Source organism: Mesitornis unicolor, unplaced genomic scaffold (assembly GCF_000695765.1).
Source record: "Mesitornis unicolor isolate BGI_N332 unplaced genomic scaffold, ASM69576v1 scaffold12155, whole genome shotgun sequence".
In the NCBI taxonomy this organism is placed as follows: domain Eukaryota; kingdom Metazoa; phylum Chordata; class Aves; order Mesitornithiformes; family Mesitornithidae; genus Mesitornis; species Mesitornis unicolor.
Window position 1 is genome coordinate 10,719 of NW_010184858.1, and position 11,650 is coordinate 22,368.

General features: G+C 43.0%; 1 protein-coding gene across 1 annotated transcript; it reads left to right on the forward strand.

Annotated features, from left to right (window-relative positions):
- Positions 1–477: 477 nt before the first annotated feature.
- On the forward strand, positions 478–11,052 carry LOC104540757 (transmembrane 4 L6 family member 1-like). The gene is made up of 5 exons (XM_010184633.1): positions 478–655; positions 4,049–4,114; positions 9,325–9,470; positions 10,313–10,499; positions 10,992–11,052. The coding sequence occupies exons 1-5, from the start codon at positions 485–487 to the stop codon at positions 11,010–11,012; spliced, it is 591 nt and encodes a 196-aa protein (XP_010182935.1). The 5' UTR covers positions 478–484; the 3' UTR covers positions 11,013–11,052.
- Positions 11,053–11,650: the final 598 nt, after the last annotated feature.

An 11,650-nucleotide genomic window follows, 5' to 3' on the forward strand; every position in this document is an offset into this window, starting at 1 on the left:
TTGCTGCTCTACTGGACCTTCAGTGCAGGAAATTTCAGATCAGCTTCCCAAGACAGTGGTCCCAGACAGCCTGGTGCATCCACCTCTCCATCCACCCAAGGTCTTTCCTCAACATGAAGTCTGCTAGGCAGGGTCTCCATTTGTACAGCCATGGTTGCGCTACTGATGTTCCCAATGGGCACTCAATTGTGCATTAACAACTGAAATAAAACTCTCCATCCATTTCATACCAATACATGTTTAGTCCTGGCAATTTTAAATAAATTCAGTTAAACAATCCAGTTTTTAATAATTCCATTTTAAATAAAGTCTCTGAAGGGAACAGGCTCTGTAGAGCAGGATTATCTGTGTAAGTCTTACCTGGAACATTTCTTGCTAAAAAAATTATTCTTCTTTCATTAAAGAAGTAAACTGCTGAAACCCCATGTTCCTTGTGCTGCAGTAACCCAAACCTCCCTGTGTCTTTCCTCCGCAGAGAGCTACCATGTGCACTGGGAAGTGTTCGAAGTGCATTGGGATTGCCCTGTTCCCACTGGCAGCATGTGCCATAGTCTCCAACATCCTCCTGTACTTCCCCAATGGACGAGTTCTGCAGCTCAGCGAGATAACCGATCTGGTCTGGTTTTTCCATGGTATTCTGGGAGCTGGGATACTGGTAAGAGAGAAGTGTTGCTACTGTTTCTTATGGGTTTAGTTTGGTTTGTTTTCAATTCGTCACTAAGAAAACCTCTGTTAACAAAAGAAGTCATTGAAATGTCTTTTGCAAAAACACAGAAGCGGCTTAACTGGGTAGTTGAGGTTCAAGACTGAGAAAGTCCCTAATCACAGGAATACAAGGTATTCCTGAAATACACGTCAGGATTCCAAGTCAGAAGGAAGCAATAGAACTGATTTTTTTGCTTTGGAGAAGGATGACATGGATGTTTGTGTCTCTGTGAGTCAAAGCAAAGCTGAGGTCCTATAAGCTCAGCTGGAGGCAGTAAGTTTTCACTATTGGCTGCACCCCCTCATTACTCCTCTAACTGATTTTATTCTCACATAATTCACAAAAATCATTAAAGGCAAAACTGAAACATGTTTCAGTAGGTGTTCGTTAGAGACCCAGCCAACACTCAGTTAATATGGAGCTGCAAATGGCTTAAATCCCAAATGCCTCCTGTGTTCCCGCACACCCACCTTCCTGCTTTAGGGTTTGGTCTGGTTTGTATGTGCTCTTCTATAACCAGTTCTACATTCCATCACCCAGGGAAGATTGCTTTTATGTGAATATCCATAACTAGAAGGGAACATGTTTGGGAATACTGATCTTTCCACCTCTTCAGAAAACCTGCTCCTTTTACGCTCTTTCAATTATCCATCCAAGTGCAGATAAAAAGCTGAGCAAGTAACTTGCATATCGCAAGTATTGGCTGCTGCACAGCCTAGGCAGATGGTAAACTGGCACAGAGCTGGCTACGTGTGCATAAAAAAAATTACTGTTTATGAATAATTAACTTAGAAAAAAGCAAATTAAGTCTATAGAAAGCTACAATAGATGTGGTTCAGACTCATATTTCCCAAAGCAGAAACATTGTATAACATCATTTAATAAATTGTTCTCCACCAGCAGCTTGCCTGCTTCTTCTTCCAGCTACCGCTTGGGCCTATTACTCACACTGAGCTTGAACGTAAGCGTAAGTTTGTGGAAGGGAGCCTAAAGGAAGAAGTGGAACTACATGAGAGACCTGTGGAAAACTCATATCACTGCAAGCCGAGGAGTCATTGGCGCTCAATGAAAGGAAAGGCAGATGCTAGGCATGAGAGCATCACAGACTCATTGAAAACGTGCCTTCTTTTATGGCTTCCACAGAGGCTTGCCTGTGGCCAGCACTACCTATATCAAAAATGAGAACAGCAAGTGAGAGGGGAGAAAAAATTTGCATTGACCTTCAAAACACAGCATTGATCCACAAACAATGCTGTCAAATGTATGTATTTTCCAGAAAACATCATGAGAGTTGCCCAGAAGTGAAGAAAGGGAGAAAGACAGCATTATCATCAGCTCCATCTTCCAGGTACTGGAAGCATAGAAAAATGAAGATTGGCTTCTGGGCCTCCTAGGGAGCTAAGCAAGGGGTGGAGTGCCCTGCAACTGAAGCCCAGGCCATATCCTGACTCCACAGTGAGGACAGACTGGGCTGCATGGCATCCCCCTATGCATCCAGGTCCTCCCTGAAGGAAACTCAGGGCTGGGGAGAAAGTCATGCCAACAGATTGCCTGACCTTGAAGAATCTCCCTCCCAGGACACAGCCTCTGGAGCCAGGACAGTGAGGGAAACTTCATAACAGGCTCGCCTGGCTCTGTGAGCCAGAAAAACTGCCTCTACCCGGGAGCTTAGTCCATAAGGCTGATACCTAGATCATCAGCTCACTTTTCAGCTGAGCAGTCAGCCCCACCCTTTCCTCCTCCACTGCTTCTCTAATGGGAATTTGTAAGACGTGAAAACCTCTCTATTTCCTGATTTCAAAAGTTTAGGGTGTAAAGAGAGCAATGCTGGATCTATGTGTCATAGTAACATTTTTCCTTATGGAAAGCCTGTGAGCAACACTGGGAAATGCCTGACAGAGCCATGGCTCACTCACAGCCTCATTTTACTGTCAACAGCCAAACCTAGCAAATTCTCATTCCCATGTCAAAAAGCAGGTGTCTATAATCAGGCACTGCAAAAAAAAAAGCAAGCTGCCAAGCAAACCCTTCGTCCTGAGCCAGGCTAATAAAGGACACAGAAGTACCCACAGCTTAGATGGGAAACCTCCAAAGAAGAAAGACAGGCCTGGAGGAAAGGGAGTGTTGGTTTGATGGGTAGAGGTATTAGCTCTCTTCATGAATGCCAGATAGTGACACGCTGAGGCTGCCTTGAGGACCACCTGTGATTATTTAAGAGATGACTTCTTTCCAGGAAGAGGAACATCTTTTTAACCTTAAAGGCCTATATCTTCAGCCTCCACAGCTGTGGTCCAGCAACCACTGCAGGTGATGGAGGCTGCCTCAGAGGTGTGCATAAACAAAGAGCAAATCCATTGGAAAACATTTAGGGGCCTGAAAACCTAAGCAGGTTTCATAACACTGTCTTATGCAGTCTGATAGGAATATTCACACTATGCACATAAATTTCCCAGGCTTCATTCACCATGAACATTCTGCTCTTCCTTCTCTATATGGGACATCTCTCCAAAAAGTAATCAGGCTGTTTTTACAGCTTTTACCTTTTTTGATTGCTTGTCTGGGGAATGTCTGTGTCTCCTTCTTCCATTAACTTTACAGGGACCATTTCCTATTTTGTAAAATGCTTCTTTTCTTGAGTTGCTCTATGAGGTGCCTACACAAGCAGTGGTGGGCAGAGGCAGGGCAGCAGGAGTGCTCTGGCTACACAGCTAGACCCACAAAAGCTTTCTTGCTCTCTAGATACCACATAAAGTGCAGCTTTTCCTATCCCCAGAGTGCCTCTGTAAGGTGGCATTACATCCTGAGACACAGATGGTCGCTTCCTCCATTGTATCAGTCCAGCTCCATGTGATAATTTCCGTGGAGAAAGCTGATGTGAACTGGGAGTTCGCTATTGAGTGAAGTCCATTTTGTAGGTTTTCCAGAAGCTTAACACAAAGAACTAAAGTCAGATATGTTCCAGGAAGTTTAAGACAGATTTCCCAATTATCCAGAGCAGATGCTCAGAAGATTTAAACTGACATAATTCTTATTCCAGTTATCTTTTCTGTGCAGAAATCTCATTTTCTCAAAACTGACACGTTTGTTCCTGAAAAAACAAACACCTGCTGAAAAGAAGCAGTATAGGTTTAGTAGCCAGAATTGCTGTACCAGAAACTTGCCAGCCACTCTAGCCGTAATCCCACACTTCTTCCTGAGTTACTTTTCAACAGGCACCAACATCTAAGCAGGTGTAACTCACAGAGGCAGGAAGTGGTGAGGAACATGATGCCCCAGCTCCTAGACTTCAAAAAAACATCCCAGCAGAAGTACTGCACACCAATGCTTGTGCTTTTCTCACAGGTTCTTTTGCCGGCATTCATGATGCTGGGAGCTGGTGGAGCAAGATGTTGTGCTAACAGATGTGGGGTAAGTGGATATTTACATGTTGAAATGGCAATACAGGGTTTGCACAATAGCTCTTAATTGGCTGCTCAGCAGATGGAAACATACCATGACAAACCATCACACCACCATCAACAGCCATGTCAGTGAAATGCAGAAGAAGAGCTTGATTTAGTCTCCAGGCCTGTCTCTGTCCCTACAAAGACAATCCTGAAGACTGAGACAGTGGCCTGTTCCTTCTGCTCCCACCTGGTCCTGTCTCCTCCACACCCTTCCATGGCAATTTGCTTCCTCCCTGCTTATCTCTGTAAGGGCACGTCTGTCCCCTACTTTGCAGGCCCATGATAAAAGCCTGAGGCTGTTGGCTGACACTGAGTAGCCAGCACTGCTTCCTGGAGGCTGGTCCTCATGGAAGTCCTTGACCCGTAGCATGTATTTTCCCAAGTGTTATGCACATGAAAGGTACAAATGCAATTTGGGCTCTTTGTTATTCACAGAAAGGCCAGAGAGACTTTTTCCCTTGATAATTAAGCATATGCAAAAGCAACATGTTATACAGGCATCTCCATTAATCCTTAAGTACTGGGTACAGACGTCTATGTGGTTATCATTATTAGCAAGAATAAACTGACATAGAAATATCTTTTTAGTCTGCATCCTTCCCAGAAGCAGCCTAGAATGAGACATACCATACAATAAAGCATGTCTTTTCCATGACCTTCAATTAATATTTAGTTTGATCCATGACAAAACCTTTACCTCTTCAAGATGTTTTACTTAATTCATTATTCATGATACCATTCTTTATTTGGATGTCAGCAAGTGCATTCCAAGGGATGCTTCATTACATTGATTTATCACACGCACAGCAAGGAGGATTTGCTAACGATGGCCCAGTGGGCCAGCTGCAGAGTGCGAGCCTGGGCACCCTGAACCCTGCACCTGAGCCAGCTGCTTCTCCAGGGTTTGAGTGATGTAGAATGCAGTGGTGAAAAACAGCTGTACTGTGGGTGTTCCCAATGCTCTGCTGAATGTGGCAAGTCACAAGGGCAAATCCAGCTGAACTGGGCTCAGCTCACACAGCATCTCAGGTCTCCCTTGTCCGTCCTTCATCCCAGCACTAAATATTACAGAGCCAAGAGTCAAACTTCCTCAGACCAGCTGGGTTTGCTCCCCCAGCCCACCAATGCAGGTGGTACCACAGTGCCGTGTGGCGGTCCGCATCTGCAGACCCCCACCACACTCTTCTGCTCCCCTCCGTCACCCTTTCGCTGTCTGAGCCATTCCTAGCAGCAGCACAAGGATGTCAGATATCCTATCTGCATCTTCCTATCACTCAGGTACCCACAAGCTGTTCCTCCTCCTCCTTATTTACTGTTATAAAGGAATACAATAGACATTGTTGAGAAACTAGTTTGATTATGTGCTATTTGATTATGAGCTGATGGCCAGGTGATGAAGCTACTCTGACCAAACTAGAGAATATGCTCAGTGAGAACAGTTTATCTTCAAAAGTGCTGTCTTCTGAGACTGTGGGAATTGCCCACCTCTTTGAGGTGGAAAGGAGTGCAGCTCTACAAGTCACCCTGTGGTTTAAACAGAATGTGGCTCAATGTAGAGATGAGGAGGGGTCACGAGCAAAGAGTGAGGGGCTATGAATGGCATTAAAAACAACTGTTTCTCCCAGAACAGCTCCTGGGGAAGTGTGATTTTCAAGCATGCAGAAAGAGGTGAGTACTGCAGGGAAATCTGAATGATGTACTTCTTCAAGAGAAGAAACCTCAGGGAAACTTTACTTTGAGGATACCAGGAGGAAATGCAGAGACTGCAGAAATGCAGGAAATACAGCAGGGTTGCTCAGATGCCCTGACTGTATGGGCTGTAAACCCAAGGCGGATTATGGTCTGAATCACCAGGTGATGGAGAGCAGGGGAGCCCTGGGACTGGTTCAAACATGCACAATGGCAGCGACTTCCCAATGCGTCAGAGGTCCTTGTGAGACTGGTCTGGGTGGACCTGATAGGGGGTCCCCAACTCCTGGTGGTTTGTTCATCAACTTCTGTCTACTGGCAGAGAAACAGCCCACACTGGAGCTACCCAGGAGCCTGTGTAATCCAAAGGCTGGTTTGTCCACCTTTCTGCTTTAGGGACCTTAGGTATAAAATTATAATTTACACTGAATAGTCAGCATTGCTTTTCACAGGAAAAAAAAAGACTAAATAACTAATATTGAACAGAATTATTATTCAATCAGAATGTAACCATGTTCCTCAGGGTAGGGACTCTATCCTATTATACCTTGTGTAATCCCTGCTTTAATAGTTTCAGACTTCATCACAGCCTTTACACGCTGCTGAAGTACCAACAACAGTAATAATTACTAACTTTCTCATCCTTTTATTCACCTTAAGTTCTCCAGTTCACAGTGATTACATGCTGCACTGAGTTTTTTTCATTAATCTATTTTAAATTTTTGCCTGCAAACGTACCTAGACGGCTTCTTGTCCTTGCATTATGGTGTAATTATTTTGGAAAATAACAGATTTAGAAAGCTTCCGCATCTTGCAGTTTAGTGTGTACATATGTGCACTGTCATAATGAGGAAAAAATCCCCCCCCAAAATACAGCTTATGCCGTTACAGCAGCAAACATACTCCGGCATTTCCCTCTAAGCCTTCCTTAAGAGTTGCTAGTAGAACAGGAATAGCCATAGCAGCTTTCCAGACAAGCAAACCTAGTTAAGCAAAGATATCTGGATAACCAGACAAGATATTAATTCCAAAAAAAACCAAAAACAAACCCAAAACCAAAAAACCAGCCCACCTCCAGAGAAAGAGAGAAGAAAGAAATGTAACTGAAAAAAGAATCAGAGCAATAAAGAGCCACACAAACCAGGACAGGAGGAATTTGGTAACTTCACTAAAGCAGCTGATGTAAATGCTCGAAGAATGAATGTTAAGTCTTCATCAGTTCAGCAGAGACTAAACAGTTGTGTGAAGGATAAATCAGGGAAAGCATTAAAAGAAAACCAGCAAAAGTATTCAGCAAAACCTTTGTGAGAGATGGAGAACAAGCCAACACCTTGGAAAACTAATTTCAACGAACTCAAGCATCCCAGCTTAGACCTCATGTTGTGACTGAAGACACAAATAAGGAAATAAAAAATATCAAAAAGTGATTAATTTAGGTGGTACAGCTGGGAAAAATGCTGAAAGGTTGAGATGATGTAATAGTTAATGTAATTGTTGGATTTCCATACAATACAGGACAAGCCTCCAGAAGAGTAGATATAATGAGGAAATGCCACTGCGTGCCCAGAAAATGCCCAGGAGAGCTGCAGCAACTTCAGACTTCCCTTTGTGAACAAGTGACAAGTAGTCTTTGTCTATATAATCATGTGCACAGTAAAACAAATAGGTGAGATGAAGTTACCCATACAGCCAACAGATTTCAAATGAGAAAATCATGTCTTAAAGAATAGCCATCAGAGACAGCACTGATGAGTACTGGTTGTAGGAGTACTGTCCTCTGTCATAAAACAGAGAAGTAGTGAAAGACCATTTGACTTTTTTCTATCATAATTGTATTTGGTATCCCCCATACTGGTATGCTGTGCTAAAACCAATCTTTAGCATAATTAAGATCCTTCAGTCAAGATGGAGAATAAGCAGTTGAAGTACATGAGAAAGCAGGTGGGGAGCAGGGCTTCAGAGTAGAAGTTTCAGACAGCATCAGTTATTCACCTTTACCGCGAGGCATGGCTGCTGTTCTTCTTGTGAGTGACAGTGCATCAGCTACAACCCAGCACTGCTTTTGGCTGGAACAATATACTAAATTACCTACATTTTGCTGACAGTGAAGCTCTGCTAAGAGGCATCTCAGCCAACATGCAGATAAAGACAAAAAGAGTGTCCAGCTTTGCAAAAAAAGACAGGGTTATTAATCAGTGATGATGAAATAAATCTCATGAGAAATCCCAGCAACTTCTAACTCAAGGATTGCTTTAGAGGCAAAGTACACACAAAATGAGTCAATTCAGAAAGCAGTAATGTCATGGCTGGCAAGTTGGAAACTGCATTCATCAGCTTGAACACATTTAGATGGTGAATAATTTTCATGACTATGTCACAAATCTGCAACGTGGATGGTGGGTATTTCCATTTAACTCTGTAATGCAGAGCTCTGTGGAGCAGCTGGCATTAGGAGAAGGTTTCTGCCGTCCTTGTGGGCTATCAGATTTTGCTGGTATTTGTTGGCAACAGAGAAATGTGAGGACTGAGGTTTTTGGCTTCAAACCCAAGTTGTGGATGGGAGCGTTTCCCATGCCCTTCCTCAGCTGTGCCTCTGCCCTGGTCTTCCCCTGCCTCTGCCAGTTTGCTCCAGAGTTTCCTTTACTCTTCTCCTTCTTGGCAGAGTTGTGAAAAACCACAGGCAGTGACTTTTAACAAGCCTACTGGGAGGCCTGTCCCAGATACACTACCAGTAGCACCAGCCTGAGATTCTTGTTTCTACATACAAATGGCAACCAGATGCATCTCACCCATTAATAGAAAACTACCCCAAAACAGAGCAAAGACAAAATTTCTCTGGGAGTGGCCAATGCAAAACGTACAGGTGCATTGCATTTCATTTGAAGTCACCACTGGTTCGTTGGCACACGCAGCACAATTGGATTTCTCAACACCAGCAATGGTAACCACATGCCATGCTCTTACAAAATGAAGGAAAGCAGCAATGAGAAGGATCTTTTGCATTCCTCATTAATTAGCAAAAACAACTAGTGCCTCTTCTGTGGCTTTCATACCTGGTTGGTTGCTTGCTAGTTGCTTGCTAGCTTCTGTTGGTACAAGGGGCTGAGAAAGGTGCTCTTGGTGAAGAGCTGGAAATGCCAAGGCACGTGACGTAGACCACATCAACCAGTACTGACTTCACAGTGGGTTTCTGAAAGAAGATCCACCAGATTTTTTTATAATTGATGGGTCAAGTATAAAACTCTCCATAATTAAAGCTTTGGGCTTACCCATTGTTAAAAGTAGAACAAATACAGTCTGAAATCTTTAAACAGCTAGGATAGCTGCACTAGTCAGACAGTTGACTAATTTTTATTTCCACAAATATCATACTATTATTACGAGTTTCAACATATAGTAAGAAACATGTAAAGATAATTTCTTTCCTGTTCAGTGTAAGTTTTCCAAGCTACTCATTGCCTCTGTACATCTTTTTCCTTTCAGATGCTGCTGTCAGTGGTCCTGGCTGTACTGGGATTTGCGGGAGGGGCATATTGTGCCGTCATCTCCTCGCTGGGGCTCATTGGGGGCCCTCTGTGTGACACAGGTGATGGAGAATACCTCTACCCTTTCAGGAATGACACTCTGCAGTGAGTATAACTTACAGGCTCCTCCAATTTAGCTTTCCCTAAACCTGCACTCCCTCCATCTTTCCATAGCAAATTTGAATTTTTCCAGAGTGAACCGATGGTCCACCCACTTGCACCTAAATTCACAGTCCTTGGAGCCAGCATGTTCCAGCTGGTCATCTCTTTGACCAAGGATCATCTCTGGGCAAACTGCCTGAGTTTCTTCTGTTGTGCTTGTCAGCAGCCCCTTGTGCAAGTTGCACCACACCTTCAAAAGGCCGCTGAGCTGTGACTTCCACCAGAGTCAAGAGGAAGTGTTTGATAACTATGCCACATTAATCTGTTAAATCATTGTGAATTGAGTCTACTCTACCTAATTCTGAAAAGCAAAGCAAAAATTCAGATTCTCTGAATCTTTAAAGTTAACCTTGGCAACCAAGCTCTTCAAGCCAGAGCTAGAGTTGATGGATGAACTGGCCTGAGATACCACAACAGGAATGGAGAATATGGAGACACATTTTTAAACCATTAGGGATCTTTCACAGCATGGTTTGGGTTGGAAAAGACCTTTAAGATCATCGAGTCCAACCATCAAACTTTCCCTTTAGTTATTAACACTGCCATAAAACAAAAGGGAGATTCTTATGCATGCAACAAAGTACAGATGTAGCTCTCTTCCCCAGTCTTCAATTGCACATCTGTAAAAGGAATTCTGAAGTGAATCACCAGCTTTTACAATTATAGTAAAGTTTGAGACTCACTTTGGGCAATCAAGTTCAGAAAAATATAATGCCAGAAAATACAGAAAGCATTCTCAAATGTTTATTTTCTAATACATTCCCAATTATTTTTCTCTATCACAGAGAAAATTATTTGTTCAACCAGACAACATGGAGCATTTGCAAAGAACCTGAAAACATCATCCTTTGGAACATTGTCCTTTTCTCTATTCTCCTGGCCATTGGTGTGATTGAAGCTATTCTTTGTTTTATTCAAGTCATCAATGGACTTACCGGCTTCATATGTGGCACATGTATGAGGAGAAGAAAGGTTGGTATGCAGTAAAAGATATCAGAGTGCTTTACATTCTTACCACTTTTAGTTTTCAGGATCTGTGAGTGGTACATGATCAGAGAGATCTGCGCAGCCCCGAATGAAGCAGTGCAGAAACATTTATTTGCACACTGTCTTTTTCTCCGTCCCATTGTAGTCAGGGATAGCTCCGTCCTCAGATATTTCAAAACAGCAGAGCAATGTGATGTATTGACATATTCTGTTGCGTTCCTATTCAAGAAGCCTTTTTGATAATGTGAAATGACTCCCCAGCATCTGTAAGTGAGAGAGATGAGAAGTAGAGATGTTTTTAATCGGTCAACAGCAGTAAAAAATGTCATTTTACAAAATGGAAGAAAACCTCTCTCAGGTTTCATTTATCACCACTGCTTCCTTTACACTGTTTATTTTCATTGTACAAGATGCTTTTAGTAAGTCTGATATTGGTCTGGAATATCAATTAATCGTCTTTCATTCATTGCCTTTCAGACAAATATTTCTGGAATGTGAATGACCTACAGGGGATGCCAGGACAAGCTTCAAGCTGCAATTCACATACAATAAGGGGAGTGCACTGCACTGTATTTATGGGGTGATGACAAAGAAAACCAAAAATGTTCAGGAGTTTCATTGGGCAAAATGATTTTTTTATAAAGAAGTTAGGGTGGAAAAGGGCTAGATTATTTAGGTGTGAAGCTCCAGGTCTTCATCTCTCTAAATATTCCTTCTAAACCTCAGGTACTGGCAAAACCACTAATCTCTCTGGTCCTGACTGCTCTACTTGTGCATGAAACACAACAGTCCCCACATAAAAGCTATCACTTGCCCTCTTGTGTATATGGGAAACGGAACCGTTGTTAATGTGTACATTTATCAGCTGCACAAGGCAGGTGCTCTCTGTCTGGATGTAAATAATCTCCGGTCCCCCCCCCAAATCCCACTGTGACCTGACCTGTCTATTCCTATTCACTTGCTAACTGGATACTCCCAGAGTTAAATTAGGATGAGCAGAGACTATATGAAGCAGCATTTGTGACCCTGCAGAGGCAACCAAAGCACAGAGTTTTCAGCCTTCTTCAGGCGCTCTGAAGGCAAATCCCCTTGTGCCTGTTCAGTAGCCTGTTGTCATGTACAGCAAAGTTCAGTGC

Excerpts from the sequence above, each read along its gene's own strand:
- LOC104540757 (XM_010184633.1), top strand. The coding sequence starts at position 485 with ATGTGCACTGGGAAGTGTTCGAAGTGCATTGGGATTGCCCTGTTCCCA. Across the intron at positions 656-4,048 it reads TTCTGGGAGCTGGGATACTG|GTTCTTTTGCCGGCATTCAT; the intron begins GTAAGAGAGAAG and ends CTTTTCTCACAG. Across the intron at positions 4,115-9,324 it reads GTTGTGCTAACAGATGTGGG|ATGCTGCTGTCAGTGGTCCT; the intron begins GTAAGTGGATAT and ends TTTTCCTTTCAG.